Raw genomic sequence first — 20,839 nt, forward strand, 5'->3', positions numbered from 1 at the left:
CATGTTTCATTTTGGGATGGGGAATTTTTACATTTTAACATCAAACCAGTGCGTAAAATCTGTTTTAGCAGCTGACTTTCTATATGGACATGTACAGTGAAACATGTGACGCACTTCAAAAACAGATCCCACAACAAAGTGTCCTTATCAGACCTGCAGTATGTGACCTATAATAGTCTGAAAACACAGCGTCAACACTTCCCCCCCGAGGCAAACACGACCTGGAGGCACACAGTTGCATAAAAGCTTATTTAAGGCGCACTGGCTGCACTTTTACTTTCTCACATGCTATGTAAAGTAAATAGGATTAAACGGTTTAGCGTGACAGGCTGAGCCATTACAGCACCGGGCTGTGGGCTGTTGGTTTAAAACAAAAAGTGGAAAATTGTGGAAATTTTACTTGAGGTGAAAATGGGCCGGTGATGCGTTACTGAATCCAAAAGTAATATTTAACTTCTTACTTCATCAGAGGGGGGGAATTCCTTAATTTCTTATTTTTTAAACAGTAATTCGGTTGTGCCTGTTTTCCCTTTTTTTAGATAAGTGTGCGCTCTTTGTCTTAACCAGCCAGATGACAAAGTAGTGACAGTTAATGTTGCTGCTTGGTGCCAGTGAAAAATGACAAGGTTTTATGAACACAGAGCCAAGCGATGGTGGGATGCTCTGCTTGGATGATTAAACCTATTTTAAAAATTCTAGGGAGGGGGGGTGACAAATTTAATGGTTTTAACTGCTCTTAAGTGTTATTAGGCGGTGTGCACTGTTCTGTTAAGGTGGTATCAAAGGTTTGAATGACTACGGTAAGACTTTAATATAACCCTGTAGTGAAAACCCAACTGTCAATCATGTCTTTCCTAAAATACAGCATGGCTTCTCAAATATCTTCACACCACAGACCCGCCAACTAAGCATGATAGTACTCCAGGGACCAATTTATGGGACCACTTCTTGATTTGGTATTAATCTGTATAAAAACTGTCTCTCAACACGATACAACACTATGAATGCAACAGTCATTTATATATAAACTCTATTGAAGAGTGCTTCACAGTTAAGGTACCTTAAAAATTCCCTCAAAGGAGGCCTGCAGGTCCACGCACCCCACGCTGAGAGTCACTGAGCTGAAGTTGTTACCCTCAGTAGTTAAACACTGACAGGCAGTGTCCGTAACAGCAGCCTGCAGGACGTTTGTATGGACAGTGCGCCATCTATCGGAGAACATAAATCCTGTTAGTAACGCCCTCCCTGTCTGCTCTTCTCAGCTGCATTAGGTGGAATTTTTATTTAGCCTTTATTTAACCAGGTTTGCCTCCATTGAGATCAAAGATGTCCTTTACAAGGCAAAACACGGCCAAGAAGAGCAGCAACACAATTTCAACAACAAATAATATTCACAAAAACACACAGATTCAAGAAACATTAAAATCAGATACAACAGTTGCACACGGACAGCCTCGATTCAGATTTCAGTTACCATTTCTTGGAGCTTAAGATCATTTTGCTGATTGTGCCATGCTATAGGTGAAGAGAACCTAAAAGCATTTTTCCCCCAAGTCAGTCCTGACTTTGGGCACAACAGGACGGTAGAAGTGCTGCGAACAAGGATTGTATATATTAAATATTAAATGGGTGTACAGGAGAATCTTACTTTAGACATTCTGGCTTTTTTACGAGCTAAATCCAAATCTTCTGATGCTTCTCTCTACAAACTGCTGATTTTCCTGCAAGAAAGAACAAAAAAAAAGAGAAAACATGAGAGTAATTTCAAGGGTCCACGTAGGAAAATGTTTATTGATTCACAGAACACAGTTTCACGAGGAGCTTTGGAAAAGACAATCACCACTTTGGAGACGAGTGCATGCACTTCTTCTATTGCAGAAACTGCTGACAACACACCCCACCGCTGTCTACAATGCCATCTATTTGAAATATTTTAAGTACCAAACACAGCACAGCACAAAACACTTCTGACACTAAAGTCATCAGTAACACAGAGCTTTAACAGTCCTGACTACAATTCCTGAAAAACACCTTTGTTTTCTGTAACACGATGTCAACAACATGTAACATTTCATTACTAGACGTCATAACAGTACACATTCACATGAGAAAGAAATCACACTTAAATGATACAAACCCACGGGACAGTTAACGCAATCCCAATTTGACCTGACTGAAGCATTTTTGGTATCATAAACTTCATATTGTAATTACTGAATATGTCTTTAGATTTGTAATCGCTTAAATACGGATTTTTTAATTTAATTTTTTTACTAAAGAACTATTAAAGCTAAAGATTCACAGCAAAACATCGTACATTTACTTCCTAACAGTAGAAAACACATCTACTCTAATTCTTTGGGACACGTCACAACACCAACATTGAAATAATGTCACCATTAACATCACACACAATATTCTACGTGACCCCTCGTCAGAATAACGACCAGCCTCTCAGAGGACGCTCTCCCTCTCGTCTCCCAGGCTGATGGTGCGCAGGTTCTGGTTGTGGATGGCGGCAGTTGTGGTGTTGGCGGTGCCGCTGCTGCCAGGCGTGATGATGATAGCTGGCGAGACAATGCTGGAGGAGGAAGTGGTGGACTCTGTGCCGGTGAGGTTAGCCGGCTGCTGATGGCTGTTGTTGGTGTTTGTGTTGGTGGTGTCGTCAGGGCTGCTTGCGTTGTTATTGAGGGTGCTGTTGCTGGTGGTGCAGTTGAGGTTGCTGACCCCGCTAGACGGCCACCCCTCATCCGGGCTGCTGGCCATCAGGCTGGCCTCGGACGGAGCCTCGGAGCAGATGGACATGCGGGCCACCGCCGCATCCTGTAGCCCGCTCAGGCTGCTGGGAAGGAGGCCTCTCTTCTTCACCAGGCCCTCCAGTTCCAGTTCAATCAGACTGGGTTTCAGCGCTCCACTCTCTCTGTCAGCATCTCCTTCGGCCTCTTCCAGAGAGCGGTCCGAGGAGCTGTCACTGGAGCGCATCCCTGAGTCCGACGAGTCCTTCTTATCCAGGAGGATTTCAGTGAGGAAGCCAGGCTTGGTCAGGAGCCCAGTGGGCTGGGAGCCGCTGTGGGAGGACAGAGCACCGGCTCTGGGCTCTTTGTGGAGGAGAGGTGTGGTGTTGTCCGCTTCTTCTGGGCCGGAGTCTTCGTCGTTGGGCAGCTTGTGGTAGTACGACCCGGCTGCCTTCTTCCTAGAGCCGGGAGTCCTGGACGACGCGCTGTGGTCCAGCTTCTCATCCTCTTCACTGATGGGGTCAAGAGGCTGGGCATCAGTCCCTGAGGGGAAGTCTGTGGCATCGCTCGTCTTGGAGCCTCTCTTGGTGAAGGACTTGCGGCTGTCTTGGTCAGCTCCTTCCTTGGCCTGAGGAGAGGGAAGAGGATCCAATGAAAAGAACATGAATATATACAGTATCTTGTTATTGGCCAAGAGGCCTCTGAAGAGGGGATTCCTGTCTCTCCTAAACGTGCCAAGAGAAACAAAGACTATAAGCCAATAATTAAGAAACACAAGACGCGGTGATCTCCCCTTTCCCAGCCCAGAATAAGAATTTTGCTGTTGCATCAACCAGAGAAACACAACATTTAAAAACACAAGTTTAAGAAAGACTTAACAAACAGGACAGAAACTATTTCTACACAAGCTTAGTGTACTGCTGTCTGACAGTGGAAGCCTCTACACCGGGCATGTCTGGCCCAGAGGCAAGCTGTGGCCATCGAATTAATATTAACCCTTTAAAACCTGAGCAAATTGGCTTGATTTCTTTAAAAACATAGGAAGAATGCAATGAGCAATGAAAGGAGATATGACCCCAAAGTTTGCAAGAAATTAGTCAAAAAGTACAAGTTTGAAAAAAAGAAAGTAAAAAAATGTATTTAAAAAGTCTGCAAAATATTTTTTAAAATATAATTCTAATAAGTGTAAATATAAAAATAATATATATTTTCCCCAGCTTTTTTCTTTTTCCATTTGACATTGTCCCGAGCTAAATCTGATAATTTCTTGCATTTTCTGAAATATTTTTTACCAAATGGCTCTGACTTTTTTCCCATGTTTTTTAGAGAAATCTCACCCATTTCCCCAGGGTTCAAAGGTTTAAATACTTGTGAAAGGCATCTGAAAGCAGCACAAGGAAAGTGATGTCACTCCAGGTTTCAAAGGGTTAAATGGCCCTTGGTTTGACTATCAAAATACACTATATGTGGCCCTTCACACAATATTGGTTAACCAATCAAGTTTGTAGACATGCATCAAGTAGGAACTATACATGCGAACTAATCTGCTTTCATAAATTGAAAATAATCAAGCAAAGGAGCGATTGCTTAACAGCACACATTTGCTGCTCGGTAGCAGACATGACCACAGCAAAGAAGTCAATAGTGAGGGATGTTGCTTCAGAAGCGGTGGGAAGTTGAAGACGTTATCACTGAACTATGAAAAGTTGCATTTGCCTCATTTGTATAAATTTTTTTTATAACCCATTTGATGTGAGAAGCAGCTGACCCACAGGTATTTTTCACATTATCTAATCTGGCTCCCATTCAAAAAGTTTGGACATTCCTGCTCTACACTATTTCTGCTGTCAGTGACGCAACAACAAAAACTCAGCAGTGTACTTGTAAGCGTCCACCCACCCCTTTGTCCTCTGAGCTGGCAGCCTGAAGGAACTGTCCAGGGTGGGGCTGCACAGGCCGCTCTCCCCCACCACCGGACATCTCCAGCTGGGCCATCTGAGAGATGTACTCCCTGTAGGCATCATGGTACTCAGCCTGCTGCTTGTCTGTCAGCTTGCAGATGTCGTTGGAGGATTCCTGAGAGTTGAGGCTGGACATGCTTGAGGTGCGGAGATTTGCCACCTGATGAGACGAGAAAAAAGTTGTGCTGGTGTGAGTTTGTTCAGAAATATATATGTGTTGAAAGTAACTGAAGACTGCTGTATGTTTGTTAGCTGATAACCTGAACTGACACCTTGTTGTAATAAATATAAAATGCAGCACTTAAAAATGGCTATAATTACATTAGTAACTCATGAAATATTCAGAACATGTGAATTGGATAGAGTGCAAAAGTTGCTGGCAAAGACCGCAGATGGAGCGGCAATGTGGTGTGTTTTCAGTGTTGGATGATTTGAATTTGACAAAGATCACAAAGTGAGATCATATAAAATAGCAGCAGAGCCAGCTGTCTACGTGTGAGTGTTTGCTCATGTCTCAGAACTTTTGTGCAAATTGGGAATAAGGGAAGGTGAAAATAACAAACAGGGGGCCCCTTGACACCTTTTGGTGCTCTGCAGTGTGTGTGTATTTTTAATTCTATTCAAGAGCACCACAAGCTTGCTCTGCTGTGCTCTTTTCTCACTCAAAACCACATTACTGTGAAACCAGTGAGGTCACCAACACACCGGCTCATTGCAGAAGACTTGTGGCCATGTGACAGTTTGGGGTGTGTGACCTTGTGAGTGTTACACGCTCACACGTATGCTTACAACAGCAAATTTGATACCTCTAATCTATTTGCATGTCCATATGGGTAGCTATAATGTGCATCCACACATACCTCGTCTGTCTGATGCTATCTGCTGTTACTGTGAATTTACAAAGAGCTCCAAACAGGGAGACTGACCGGCCACGAAGCATGGTTGTTGTATCTCGGAGCTTCCTCCAGCCCTGCTCCGCTGAGCTCCTCGAAGCTGAGGTTGAGGCTGAAGGCCGCTGCTTCATGCTGGGCCCCCCCTGAGCGTCTGCTGGGTTCCCCGTGGTGCACGCTGCTGCCCTGCTCGCTAGCAGCTCGGGACTCGTCTTGAAGCAGAGCCTGGCTTTCAGCATGACGTAGTTCCATGACCTGGGAGAGACATTCCAATTCACCATTTCAGATCAAAATTTGTTTCACATTCAATGCTAAAAGTGCTTTTTAAAAGCATGTGACGCACAACACAAACGTTCGATAGCAACAACAAAAACATGTGCTTGTGAGAGTGAGCTGCAGCTGAAGCAGGACTATTCAGTTGTCCACTCCTCTCTGACAAAACCTCCCTTCATCCAGATATCAGGCAGCCATCTTGAACCAGATGTCTGTGCTGGCTGCGACCTGGCAACACAACAGTGGTTAGTGTGCGGAGCTGTAAGGCCACTGCACTTTCCAGCTGCTCCTACATGAGCTCTGCATTGGATCTCCAGTAAAACACGACCAATCCAGGGCTCTGGTTTGGTATTAGGAGCACAGACATCTGATGAAGTGGAGCCGGCTACATGTGTAAGTGATTTCAGCCGACTGGACTCCTGGCTGACTGACTAGCGCCCTTCTCGTAATACGGATTATAAAATCTCCATCCCAATGTCTCAGCGCAGCACAAGATGTCGTATTACGAGATGCTGTCTTGCTTATTTTTGGAATAAACAAGAGCTGACATATATCAACAGGAGGGCACTGGCAGGGCTGACTGGCTGTAAAGGATCACAGAGTGAGGAGAATGTGTGCTGTTGTTAATCTGTTTCAGGCCTCTACAGTAATGAAGGAGTAGTTAAGGACCGTTGTTGGTGGATTGATGCTCTCTTTACCATTTATGGCTGCCGATGGCCGAATTTTGATTTGAAAACAAACATTTTCTTTGTTGGCATTCATAAAATCTTTGTTACATTAGGGTGACAATATTTTCAAACCCCCAGAACAGGACCTGTAAGGACAATTTTGCACATTTCTACACAAACTCTAATTTCAAAAAACTGAAATGCAGATATACTGTACATATTTTAATAGTACTTTTTTATATTTTAAAATTATTTTTCTTCTATTCTATATAACTGTCTCGATTTTTGCAATACTTTCTTTTATCAAAATTTCTCTTACCATGTTTTTTTTTTTATGCACCAATACTCCAAAGCAAATTCCTTGAAATATAGTATATGAAAAGCAACTTGGCAATAATCCGGATTCTTAAGAGTACCACATGTTCATGCACACGCACAGGTATGTGCTTTTGCATGCAACATAAGCATTTTCACCAGGATGACGAACAAATATTTCGGTGTTTTGCACACCTTCCGAGTGCACATTTTAACACAGTGGAACGCATATTTTTTGTTGCTTTTTTAGAAAAATTTGACTTTCTCTTCAGCATGACAGTAAACAGGTAGCATAATTGACAGGTTCAGTATGCTCAAACAATTTTGTCACTACATTTCACACACACGTTCCTACACTGGTAGCCGAAGCAGTCAAATAAAGTGCCACCCATGGAACAGCTCTTAGGAGAAATCTGGGGTTCAGTGTCTTGCCCAAGTACTTCACTATGCGGACCGAAGGAGTCAGGGATCGAACTTGGGTCATCGATTAGTGCGCAACCCGCTATGTGCGACAGTCACCCTCAGTGTTGAATTCAGACACATCACACATTGTTTACTGGGTTAGGTAATAATGAAGAGGATAGAACATAATAAATGCTGTTGTAAGCGCTGAAACAAGTATATTCTAGTTATTATTTTAATTGTGAGTAAAACTGGTGTATTACATGTATTTGTTGGGATGCTGGACACACCCAGCTTGTAACTGGGAAAATCCCAAACAAACTGGGATGTCTGCTTACCATGTGTAAGATGCCCATAGCAACAATATTAAACAAAGCTGTGAGAAAAGAAACAGTCTCACCGCTCCTCTGAAGAGCTGCCAGTCGCCAAAGTTCATCTCCATCTCTTTCTTTAGCTCATCCAGGTTGCACTGAGATAGCACTCGGCCATTTATATTAGCCTGCAATGGATAGGGAAGGGACTGACTGGTTTGTTCACTGATTGATTGACTTAACTTACATAGGCAATATTAGAAAAGACAGAAAAAAGAACACAAATTGGGAGGCAGTGCAAAAATAACTGAATAAAGAAAAAGAAGCTACATCAAAGAGAGAACATGCATTAAGTATCTGAGAAAGTATCAAAACATTGATCCAATTCTGAGTGTTATTGAGAGGCGCACCTTTTTGATGGTGGAGGTGTACTGAGGCAGCATGTTGGGGTCGATTCCATCTAGCTGTCTGAGACGCTCACACACTGCATCTGTGTTCATAGAGCTGAGCAGGACTGCAGGAGAGACCTACACACGCACACACACAAAATCAGAATATAAACAACTTATCCAGTGTTTTCATGAGTTAAGGTTACCAGGGCAAACTCGCACACTCTGTTAGACCAATTTATCACTCCTAACACATTGATTAGGGCAAAACGAGCAACAATTCCTGGCAAAGAGACGTGCAGGCCTGTTATTGTGAGGCACACAGAGGTGCAAATCCAAAATCCCACACAGTAATTCTCTCTATCAGTCACACAGTTTAAGTGTAAAAGTAAACAAAGCTGCCAACCTATCCAAATAAACTGTTACCTGCTCTTATTCATTTTTCTCAGTGTATATATAAGCAGGTGAAGTGTGCACACAACACTTAAGGGTTGGAGTCTGTATGTCTGTGAGTTGCTGTTGGGCCGAGCCACACTGAAGCGGCGGGCGCCAAGCAGCTACGAGGCTAGATGTGACTAAAGCCGGTGGCCTGTTGATGCCGTGTTTGGCCTCACAGACAGCCAGCGTGCCACCCGCTGGCACAAAAACTAAACAAACCTCATTCACCCCTTTAGTTATGCTTTTCTTGAAGCCTCACTCTTGTTCCTTCCCTCCCTCCCTCCCTTCCTTCCTTCCTTCCTCTAACATTCCTTCCCTCTCAGCCTCCTGCGCTGACCTCCTACTCTCTTTTCTGTTTCCTACTGTTTCTCTCCTCCGTCTCTTCCTCCTACTCCCTCCCTCATCATCTCTGCTCTCTCTCAGCTATTAACACCATTAAGACATGGCTTCAGACTAAGCCCCCCGGCTTTGTTTCTGGTTTCGAGGGAGAGAAGAGCAGAGCTAAGTCGGACTGCGAGTGGTTGTTGAACAAAAAAACAACAAGCAGCTCACACAATACAACACACAATAGTAGGTGCCAACTTTCTTTAGTGGTGAGCAAGAGGATGAAGACCAGCGCTCGGGAGTTTAGCTACTGTTAATGTCCACACAGTCGAGGATTTACTCTAGAATTAAACTATGTTAGTGAATCTACTGAACTACTACGGGATGTGAGGTTGTGTTTTTTCTTTAATTCCAAGTGATGAGTCTATATCTCTTTCTACAGCATGCTTGGTAGTATTGATTAGAAATGAGGTACATGGAAGATGGAGTAAAGGGTTGGATGGAAGTAGCCATGAAACCAAAGGTGTACCTGCTTTAATTTGTAAGGCAGCGACTTTAAATGCTTGATAAGGAGACAAAAAGAAGCAGACGGACAAATAGTCAGACAAAAATACACACAGACATTTACAACATTATGAAGCTGGGACTGTACCTGTGAAAAAGGGAGGGAGGAGGAGGGGTGGAGAGGCAGAGAAGACCAACAGACAAGCAGAAAGACACTAGCGCACATGTTGAACTCATCATCAGGGGACAGGAGAGACATTGACAACAGAGCAGACGGACATTTATCTGTCTTGCAGCAGGAGAGGAGACGACTCCTTTACAGCCGCCGCATGTCAAACTGGAAAAGAAGAACCTATTGGAGCTAGAATTTTTGCACAAGGAGATTTTGTTTTTGCCAGAGTCAGCAGGCTTTCGCCATCATAATCTTTGCAGACAGAAAGGATTGCGAACGAGACAGAGACAGAGACCCAGAAAGAAAATGAGACATCTCTCGCTCTGCGCAGAAAAAGCAGAAGTTTCAATTCAGGGGGAAGGCCTTGAATACGACTCCTCGATTCAGAGCGTGTGTTCTAAGAACGTGAGCGAAAGCGCGAATGTCTGCGGGTGTGTCTGTGTGTGTGTGTGTGTGTGTGTGTTTGTGTGAACCCTCCCAGTGCGTGTGTGTGATAAGACTGTAATTACAGCTGGGCTGAGCTCAGGGCTGGGCAGAAGGATGGGGGAGAGGAAACAGAGCTCTGTGAGGGGGGGGGCGCCTTTTGGTAGGGAGATGAGCTCTACGAGCGCGGGGCACAGTGAGTGTGTGCGTATATGTGTGTGTGTGTGTGTGCGCATGCATGTGTGCGTTGCCAGCCCCAACAGTTGCTCTGATGATAATCCCGGCAGCCCGAGGAATCCATACTCACACTTATATCAGCTAAGCAATTACACTGGGCTCGGCCCGCTTACATATCCAAAGACTCGCACAAATGAGCAAGTGTGCACACACGTCCACATTCACAGATTTGCAGAAATACAGGCACATGTGAACACTACACAAAGAGATCAAGTGTGAACCAGAAAGGGGATAAGTCGGGCTAATGTACATAGTAAAGCCGGGATGGGATAAAACTGAGGAAATTTATACTCGTGAGGAAAGGAAATAAAAACATAAGGAAAGATATGAGGAACAAAAAGGGTTTAAAAATTTAGACAGCGATAAAGGTTTAAAGAAAAGGAGGACGATCGAAGCAAAAGACACAAAAATACAGATGGAGGAAGGCAGGAACATTAAACAGTAATCTATATTTAAATCTTTCAAACAGCTCCTTTAAATGCTTGCTGGCAGCGCCCTGATAAGTGGCTTTGTGGAGCAGAAATCTCCTGAGTAGTGTTATCATCAAATTGTTCTAATAGTGGCAGCTCTCTCTTAAAATGTGTGAATATCTGGGTGTAGAGATTCAGTTCTTGTCAGGGCAACTTCATGCATTCCTGAAGTGGGTTAACAACACTTTTAAGTCCATATATAAGAGAGAGTGGGAATGGCTACTGTGTCGACATCAGAGTAAACCTCATTTAGCAGGTTATATTTTAACATATGCTGAAGCTTGTGACAAAATACACCTCTCTTGATGCTTAGCAGAGGGTCAGAGTCACACCGGATGCAGTATAAGTTTTCTGCAGTGAGTGTGACTATGTCCTGCGTGTCTATATTTGTTACCTATGCTTTTGTAAAACCACTGCAACAATATAAGACGTCAGCATGCACTTTACTCATGCAACATTGACTAATGAGGTTCGTCAACAGGCAGATAACACAGGACTGGTTGCATATTATGTATCTGTAGTGCATCACAACTGTAACTACATGTTACCATGTTAGAATCAGAGGGAATGGAGGGGAGGCCTTCTCTGGCATCCTCTGCAATAGCATCCTGACATGAGCAAAGAATGGAGACAAGGACTGTATTTAACGGAAAAGGCTAGTGAGGGCTGACTCAGTTATGGAATAACTTTTCAATGTTTTCTCTGGGCTCACAAACTGAGAAATACCGCCAGCTTCAAGAGCTAAACACTGGTTGGGCACAGGGGAAAGAGATAAAAGGGTGATATTAAAATCACCAGGAGGTAAAATGTAAAGGATAAACATGTGATGCGTGCCATTATCATTGAGTGATATAATAGCACTTTATCCTGAGCTTGAGACTTTGTAAGTTTAATTACAGTTGTATAATTAACCATAACAAAAGAACAACATCTCCCTTAACTGGTGAATTGAATAAATATTGAGTAAAAGTAAAAAAAATAAAAAACATAACAGGAGACAGCTACAAGAGCACTACCAGCAATTTAAACTCGACTTCAATCACATAAACAATGTTATTCCATAATATAAACACTACTACAACTAGTGTATCTGCAGCTGTAATAATGTAGTGCGAGATAGAGGCACACGTCAGATGGATCTAACGTTACTTCTTTACTCACAAGTCCATTGGTGTCCTTGAGTTGACCGGGTGGTTTAATGGAAGGGCGCGAGGATGGGGGGACATGGTGGGAGTAATGCCGTGGTAGGTGATACACATGATGGGGGAAATAAGGCTATGTGGGGGAAAGGAAGGAATATAGAGAGGAGGATGGGGGGAGGAGAGGAGGGGAAAAATAAAATGAAAATCATATGAGGGAGGTCACAAACAAAAGCACTGCAGGGAAAAGGAACTTGCTTGTGACGTGCTATAAACTATGGTCATGTGGTGCATTCAAAGACCTGCTAACTGCATGATTTATTCAGGTGTAACTGCCAAATGGGTGACTGCAATGCTACATTATGATAACGTGCAGAGGACTGTGCAGCTTAATTCAGAAAGGGCCTTTTTAAAAGTGTGGTTGTTTGTGGTTGTGTTGATCTCTCACATGACAGGAACTGCTCCTTCTGTCGCTGTTAGATAGCAGCCTGTGATTCCAATTATATTCATTTCATTAAGATTATCAATAGGGTTGTTGGCATTAACACACATAACGCGTTATTTTTCTAAAAATCATCTTAATTGCAGGCCAATATTCCTGTATAAAAGAGGCTATATCGGGTTGAGTTTTAAAGCTAGAGCGATGATACTGGTATCCTGTGAAACCATGCCCTGCTAGCTTCTCAGTAAAGGGGTTGGCTGAATAGAAAAAACAGCGTCGGTCAATTCACAGGGGTCCATTGACCTCTGACCTCAAGATATTTGAGTGAAAATTGGTTTGACGGGTACCCATGAGTCTCCCCTTTACAGACATTTTAACTTTATGCTAGTCCCATGCAGTTTCATTACTGTAATTTGATTCCCAATCAAGAAAATCTGTTAAGAATTGCGTCAGTCAATATGGACTTCATAAAAGTTTTGTAATGCAAAATAGTGGAAATGAAAACATTTGATTAAACATGTGATTTATCGCAATGTACTATTGAAATTCTGCAATTAATACAGAACTTAAAAGTTAATCATTTGACAGCCCTAATTATCAAGAAGATAATTTTCTCACTTTGGCTTTTCCTCATTAATTCTTTTCTATATTTTCTACACACAAGTCCCCTTCCTCTCTCACCCTATTGTAGAAGGGGTGCTGAGGTCCAGTCATCCCACTGAAGTAGGCACTGTGAGGCTGAGGAGGCATGGATCCAGTGAAGGAGCCTGCAGGGGAGCAGGCGGCTGAGTGCTGGCCATAACCTGACTGTGGACGGGGCATTGCGTCTTGCAGGGGCAGCGTGGGATAGGTCACTCCTCCCATGTTCATCTGCTCCCTGGCGGCCCGCACATCTAAAAGAGCACAGAAAAAAGATAGGGGGAAAATAGAAGAGAGGGAGAGAGAAGGAAGTGTTTATCTGTGATGCTGATGATCATGTCTTGGCTATGACTATAAAGACCCTTCAGATCTACCCACGCATCAATAATTTAGCTTTATTCTGTCATCTCAAGAGAGTCTGGCCAGTTGTGAATCCACAGAGAAAAATACATATCAAACAATCGAAGCAGAGTTCCTTGATTCCTGAAGCACTGTGGGGAATACAACAAGAACGATGTTCCTGAACATGTTCTCCTTAGCCGAAATAAAGGACAGTCAAACGACTAAATGCTGGAGAGAAAACAGGCGCAGATGTTAGGATTACAACAATCTTCAACTGTGAATTCCATTCTCACTTTGATTTCTATTACTCCGCTTGTTCACAAACCAGCAGGCGGGCTGATATTCTGTCTTTTCCAAATGACATGCCAGCCACGTGATGACTCTGGCACATGGAGGGCCTTGCTGTCCCTGACAAATAAATTCACCCGTGTAAACAAACAAAGCAGACCATGTGAACTCATAGACACTATCGCATAAGTGCTGCGCCACAATTGTTTTCACATAAATCAATTTGACTTCGAGAGGAGTCTAGTAGGCGCTGAGGAAGGGAGCTTTGGTAAAAACCTCCCGAAATTAAAGTTAAATAAGCCCGGAGACAGAACAGAGTGGCTCTGTGTGGCTGGCAAGAAAGTAAGAACCAGAAACAGAAGCAGGCACCAGAATGTCTCCTGGTTATACAAGTGGCTGCTGAATGACACGCTGAGTGAGACCCAATCCAGCCTGCGAACACAATGGGGGCCTTATGATGTGAGTCAGGCTCATGGGCGGGTATCACTGACAGCACTGCCCACTGGCTGGCCACAGGACACCGGGCACCAAGTACCGACTGGCCGTGGAGGAAGAGGAGGGAGCAGGATGACTGGGTAGGAGCGCTGGTCACCTTCCACTCCTTGAGGACACGTGTGGAGGTGAAAACACCCACACAAACACATGTTCCATGGATACATTTAAACACAGGTTTAGGACAGGAGCACTGTACTTACAGACTGGACGTCTGGTTGTAGAGCCTGGTCAGCTGCGCCTCCATGACTCAACTTCAGCTCAATGGAACAGACTTTGTGTGTGTGAGTGTTTTCTGTGGTCTCATAACACTATGATGCAGCAGCTTCACACTCGGCGTCATTGACACTCCTGTATAGGCTGAACGGACGCTGACGCACGGTAGCAAGAGTACAGCGCCGCTCTGGCTTACAGTTTAGTGCTGATGCACTATTACGTCACTAAAACAGCGAACTGTGAAATTTGGTGCAGCAGTGGAGGCAGATTGGTGACAGCAAGTGAAAATATTGTCCTGATCCCACAGTGCTGTAGTGTAAACCTGCTCGACATTTGATTGTTTGGAAATGAGACACAAGCTGTGGGTTTCTGAGAGTCCCTGCAGTGGGGGCGATTTTAGAGCAGACCCTGCTGCAATGTTATGAGTAATGTCACTGCCAAACGAGCTGGCACTGAATGCAACACATCACATAGAGGACAGTTCTTTGCTCCTCTGTGCTATTGTATACTCAACCCTGTTATGTACTTGAGACAAAACTGTACGATATAACCTCTTTTTCTCTCCTTCACACACACAAAAACACACATATATGCACACACTCCTTATCACATACAAATAAAAGTATAAGAGCAATTTAATCTTAAACTTGGAGAAAAGAATTAGTTTCTTGCTCAAATGCATTTTTTTTATTAAACAAATTCACATAATGTTGAAATACCAGTTTATTTCTATCTGTATTTACTGCATGATAAGATTTTTTTTTATTAAGTTTATGGAGTGTTAAACTTTTTGGAGAAAGGCATGCCTCTGTTTTGGATAGCAGCTATTTATAGTGTCTCTCTGTTGATTTACATGCAAAGGAGGAGCGTTACAGAAATTACCATTTGTATAATTGTACAAATGGTTCTCACCCGACGCTATCTTGAATTTGTGGTGGAAACTTTCTCGCAGAGTTCCTTTTGAGTAGTTCAAATTCACATGTGCACACAACTCAGCCATGCATGAGTCTACACCAATTTGTTTTAAACAGTAAGGTTTTAGTAAAAATGCACGTGTTTTGGAATGTGTTGTTAAATGTGACCCCTGTTTACTTCAATTTATCAAGAATTTTTGCCCCATTTTGGATTCTCCATGTGCCATGGAGCATGAGAAAAAAGCAAAGTTATTTGCACAAATTTAATGTAACATGCTGTGAGTTATTGATGATTGATAAAAATGATCATTTTGCGGGTGAAGTATTCCTTCAAGCTTCACAATTCTATACTCATCGGACATTGTTAAAGTACTTAAACACTAAATGGCTGTAACTTCCATTCTGAAGATAGGTCACTAACCAGTTTGATGAGTATAAAACTGATGTGAATCACATGCCGTGGCTTTTGACTCAAAGTCTTAACTTACTTGTTGTTTCTGAGGCTTTAAACCACAAATTTGTTGTCAAGGAGACAATTTAGTTGTTTTTTTTTGTCATGTCTAAGCAACTAAATCATATTTATGACAATGGAAAAAATCCATTCCTTGAAGAAAGCCACGAGATGTGGTTCAAAGCTTCAGGAAAAGCATTATAGTTAGTACTTGTATTGAAGTTTTTGTAGTAAAATTGCTTGGCTGAGATTACACCATGCTAAATATGCTGTGGTCTCCGCAGTCACCAGAACTTAACCAAAAAAAATACACATTTTTACATGTTAGATGGCATTCTTTAATACCATCATCAAAGCACCAAATGAGGGAATAACATTTGGAAGAATGTTAATCTCCGCCGCACAGCCCCAGAGAATCTAAGCCAAGGTACACTGAAGCTGCTCTATTTGCTCATGGCGGCCAAACACCTTAGATATAAGATATTTTATGCTGTTTTTTCTCCAACTTGTACATTTACTGAGTGTGTATGAACCTGCTATGATCTCCCTGAGTTTGGGGTCCAGGTTGACGGTGCAGGGCAGGAACATCTCCACATCTCTGGCGGCGAGAACAGGCGTCCTGGAGGAGAGGAAGACCTCAAAGCTGCGGATGTCTCCATCGATCTCAAGCAGCGGTTCCACGTCCTTAGTGGTGGGGATGTTCTTGGAGATTCTTCAGAAGGAAAGGAAAAAAAAAGACGGGATGTTTTAACGGGAGTTTATGTAATTATGCTTTCCTAGATATGCTCGACATAATCTATTTACAAATATTAATCTTAATGCAGGAATCAACACTAATATTTAAAACTATAGGCATCAGCTTTTGGTTACCAAAACTGAAACTATAGTTGCCATTTTTAGTCATCATATATTTTGAATAATTAAGATACTATGCAGTTACACATGACCTTAACAATGAAAATGTGAAATAAAAGAATGTTTGAAGCTTTATTACAGTAGCTGGAAAAAAATACTTTGTAGTTTGTGTTTATCTGATTTTATCTATTTGGTCAGGTTCATCTGGTTCTTCGTCAGTTGAACTTTTCACCAAACAATCAAACTACTCAGTTTGCTTCGCTAATGTCTCTGTGCTTGTGTGAGGGTGTTTACAGGTATCAGACACTTAAACTTAATGTTTTTAAGACATTTTAAAAATATTTTTTAATGTTCAAACAAATCATCTTTTTCTTACTCAAGCATTACAGGTAAGTATAAAGGTAGGTATCTAAATTAGTAGATACGTATGTTATACAGTGCAAAGGTTGGTTTTGTGTAGAAATGTGGTATTTAGAGTGAGTTAGGATTATCTATATTTTGCCAACAGGTAAATACAATTATAGAGTAAAAATACAATAAGGTTCAGTTGTGGGTTTAAAGATTTGTAACATCAGAAATGTGGACTTTCATGCTGAAGAGCTTGACTTGATTTTCACAAAAATAAATTACATGAGGAAAAAATAAATCACCGGTAGGCCAAATGTTTATGGAACTTAGGCAACTTAAGACCTCAGAAATTAAATTTTTTGACTATTTAATGACTCTTAAGACCTAATATCTATAAAACTAAATTTTACTCCTTTTAAGACATTTTAAGGACCTGCAGACACTGTGCGGTATGCCCATGCAAGTAAACGCAGCAATGCACGTGCAGCGTTGTCAGGCTCCCGTTCTGACTATCACAATAATATTTAATTATCACAAATGCAATATGTATTAAAACCGTATTCATCTGGAGGTGCATGCTTTTCTTCTTTCTTTCTGTATTTTTATATGTTAAAAGTTGCAACTGATAAACTAGAATTGGCTGTCGATTTCTCAAATTGGTGGCCAATAGCAGCCTGGCAGCTGTTCCTGTCGAGCCCTGTGATGATTTGGAGAACACAACAATTAGTTGTTGGACTTAAGGATCTTTAAATTCAGTATAAGTTGAAGGGTAATAAAAGTAAACAAGTTTCTGTATGACTAAATTCTGTAACTCCTTACTGTGGAAAAACACTGCAAAAAGTTGTGCAGTATTATTGGCATATGACACAAATATGTCAACATGTCAGTTTACTCTAAATTCTGACTTCTCTCTCGGAGCATCACATTCTGACAAAAAAATAAAAGAGGAAACAGCATGCAGTTCTGTTAAGATTGAAGAGATATGCAACGGTCATCATCATCATGAGAGCAGAGAGATAACTGGATTTAGAGAACGCAAGATAGTCAAAGGGGGGATGTTTGAGGACAGATAGAGTGAGGGATGTTATCTTTTCTCAGCAGAGGAGGAAACCTGAGAAGATGACAATCAGGGTAATTTAGCAAGCAGCAGACGGAAGAGCGTCATGATGCGCTGCTGCAGTTACATGATGTTTGTTATCACAGAGCATAAGTAAACACCATGTTTGAAGATTGTTCCATTACTGTGTGATATAGTTTTTCCGGTCTATACTCCAGAAGAAACAACACTGTATTATATCAAGAATGTCATATTAAAATAATTTATGGACAGAGAGTTCAGTTTACAATTATTTAAAAACTGCACAAACTCTGGTACCATAAAATATAACCTTAGATATGGACAGTATGGCCCTAAAATAATATTACAATATTTCAGAGCATTTTTCCGACAATGATATTGTTGGTGATGTAACCAAATATGTATTTTAAGAACATAAAATTGCAACAAAATAAGTGTTATACTTTTACATAACATAACACTTGCCTTCAAATATTTTGTAAAAATTACACAAAACCTATCTTGAATTTCTTTAGTTTGTAAACAATAGTAACTCAGAGTGAGAGTCAGATTCTGTCTAAAACATAAACAGTACAACAAATGAAAATAAACCATAAACTACACATCAAACAGTTGCCAAATACAAAAACTTATTATACCCCTACTCTTATTTTGACAGGCTGTTCTGTTACAATGATTATCACATATTTACAAACACACACACACACACACACACACACACACACACACACACATATGAGAGAGTTAAAAAAAACACTCCTGGGCTGTACATGAAACATTCAGGACTTGCAGGCCTAATGACACCACTGAGTGCACACGACTGAGTTACTCAGAACTTAACTCCTTCAAAGTGGTGTCAGTAGCACTTTGACTTTCAGCCTTGCTTGTTGTTGCCATGTGTAGCAGTGTGATGTCATTATGTCAACAAGTCAAAATATTGCCATTATCATGGTATGAATTTTTCTTATCATATTAAAAATTATACTGGTATTTTTGTGAATTATATGATATGGCACACCCCTATATAAACTAAATCTCAAACCAATACTTTAAAGGTAGAATCTGAAATGATAAATACTGAAGTGTGGGAAATTTAATTTCAGCTGCACAAGGTTAAAGAAGATATCAGTTTAATCAAGGATGGAGCAACATGTGGCCAACGCTACAAGGAACACAAACATCAACAACCCAGAGCAATCATTATATCTCATTAATTCCATCATTCAGATACAAAAATATGAAACTCGGAGTGACTTATGACGCGAGCCATTCATCACCAGAATGTGCCTCTCTTATCAGATGAATGGGGAGACTCCAGCAGGGAGCAGACATTTTTCTCATCTCTGCCTCCATTTCTCATCTGAACCCTTCATCATTTTCTCAGTGGACACTTTTCTCTCCCTGCATCCTACTTAACCTTCCCTACTTCTAGTTCAACCCCAACTCACTCTCCTTCCCATACATCACCCAGTCTGTATACTGGTATGCTCTGCTGAGAACATGGCGTGATGTGTTGGGGTTTTTCCCTGGGCCTGATCTGTTTTTGAGAGCGAGCACAGGCTGGCCTTTCTGTGACTTGATTGGATGATTAGTACCATCGCTGCGGCACACAAGCTAAGTCAGCGTGAGGTCAGCATCTGGCGAAGGTTCAACACAGCACACTGTTAGCTAATAATGCAAACAATCAGATAAACTAATCCAGTTAACAAACTGGCCGAAATGTTCCCTGTCTGTCCAGTTCAGTGAGGCGCTCATACCTCAGTGGTGGGGGACACAACAAGACTGCAGAACCAAACTGCACTCAGTTATAATCATAATTTCCATTTTAGGCATTTAGCTGACACTCCTATCCAGACTGCTTCCAGTGAGTGAACAGGTAGGGGTCCAGTCCTCTGCTCAAGGACATTCTGACAGGACAGATGGCTGGTGATGGACACATCTGCTGTTGCAGGGCTCGAACCTGTGACCTTGTGGTTACAGGGTGTCTCTAACCAAATGAACACGTCTGGCAAGAAATACAGCTATGGAGGTGTTCTAGAGAGACAGTTTGACATGCAAAATATGAATAAGTCAAATGGAACGGTGAATAATGTAAACAAAAATTGTACTTCATCAGATACAGTTTATGACATCACTGTATGCTGTTCAAACAGGTCCTTAAGTATTTACAGTGTTTCCCATAGAATTGGAGTGTATGTCTGGTAGTAGTATTCTGTTGTATTATTCTGTTTCCCCTCTATAAAATTAGAGGCTTTTGTGGGTCCATGAACAGCCCATGTAGAGTTCTTTTTTTTCCAGCAGGTTGTGACTCATGTTATAGATAATTGATCGGTCAATTTGTTCAGAGCTGATCAGATCAGATGGATGGATGAGAGAAGCAGCTGCTGCAAGTGAATGCAAACTTTCAGACCCAGCAGAATAAACAATTAAGTTTTGCTTTCAATGGGCGCTCTACACTCCGAAAGGTGCAATGCATAACCAAATTATATATAAACACACACACACACACACACACACACACACACACACACACACACACACACACACACACACACACACGTATATCACCACGTACTCCTGATGAACGGTCCAGCTCCAAAATTAGAATGTGTTAATCGTGATGTGCATGTTAATTGTCATCAAAGTGCCATATCCAGAGCCAGACATATCACACAATATGTCTCTTAAAACAAAACAAGAAAAAAAAACTTTACACAGCATCACTAGCGGAGCATAGCAAAGTACCACTTCTGGGATGCTTCTAGATGCTTTGCAGTGTGTGGCTAAATCACAAGCAAAGTCACTGTGCCACCGTAGTACATGCCACAGAAGTACATTTATTCCATTGCAAATGTACTCAAGTATCAGTAAAAAGTATTCAGCAAACAACTACTATTAGAAGTACGGCTACAGAGTAAATGTTATGCGTTACTACCTACAACTGGTCTAATATGTACCATTCAGTATCACTGTGAAGCTGTGCCTCATTTAGCATATGTGCAAAATCCCAAAATTACTGGTTCCCTTTTTTAAGTGGCAAGGAAATGCAATCGAAAATGTTGATACAATATGGTTTGGGTTTTTTTTTTGGTATCTGTGCTTTATTTATACACCTCTCCCCAT

At 41.7% G+C, this 20,839-nt stretch overlaps 1 protein-coding gene across 2 annotated transcripts in view; it reads right to left on the reverse strand.

The window, feature by feature from the left end:
• Positions 1-1,762: 1,762 nt before the first annotated feature.
• Positions 1,763-20,839, reverse strand: part of kidins220a (kinase D-interacting substrate 220a) — a 62,306-nt gene continuing 43,229 nt past the window's right edge. Inside the window, exons 24-32 of one of the 2 annotated variants that reach the window (XM_042500915.1) lie at positions 15,969-16,147; positions 12,775-12,986; positions 11,674-11,787; positions 9,236-9,268; positions 7,966-8,082; positions 7,645-7,743; positions 5,623-5,841; positions 4,635-4,856; positions 1,763-3,363 (exon numbers count right to left, since the gene is read on the reverse strand). In XM_042500915.1, coding sequence (XP_042356849.1) covers positions 2,455-3,363; positions 4,635-4,856; positions 5,623-5,841; positions 7,645-7,743; positions 7,966-8,082; positions 9,236-9,268; positions 11,674-11,787; positions 12,775-12,986; positions 15,969-16,147 — 2,104 coding nt within the window. In that variant the 3' untranslated portion in view covers positions 1,763-2,454. The remainder of the gene's footprint in view (positions 3,364-4,634; positions 4,857-5,622; positions 5,842-7,644; positions 7,744-7,965; positions 8,083-9,235; positions 9,269-11,673; positions 11,788-12,774; positions 12,987-15,968; positions 16,148-20,839) is intronic. The other variant, XM_042500916.1, reaches the window with a different exon arrangement.

This window comes from Plectropomus leopardus, chromosome 14, assembly GCF_008729295.1.
Source record: "Plectropomus leopardus isolate mb chromosome 14, YSFRI_Pleo_2.0, whole genome shotgun sequence".
Taxonomy (NCBI): Eukaryota; Metazoa; Chordata; class Actinopteri; order Perciformes; family Serranidae; genus Plectropomus; species Plectropomus leopardus.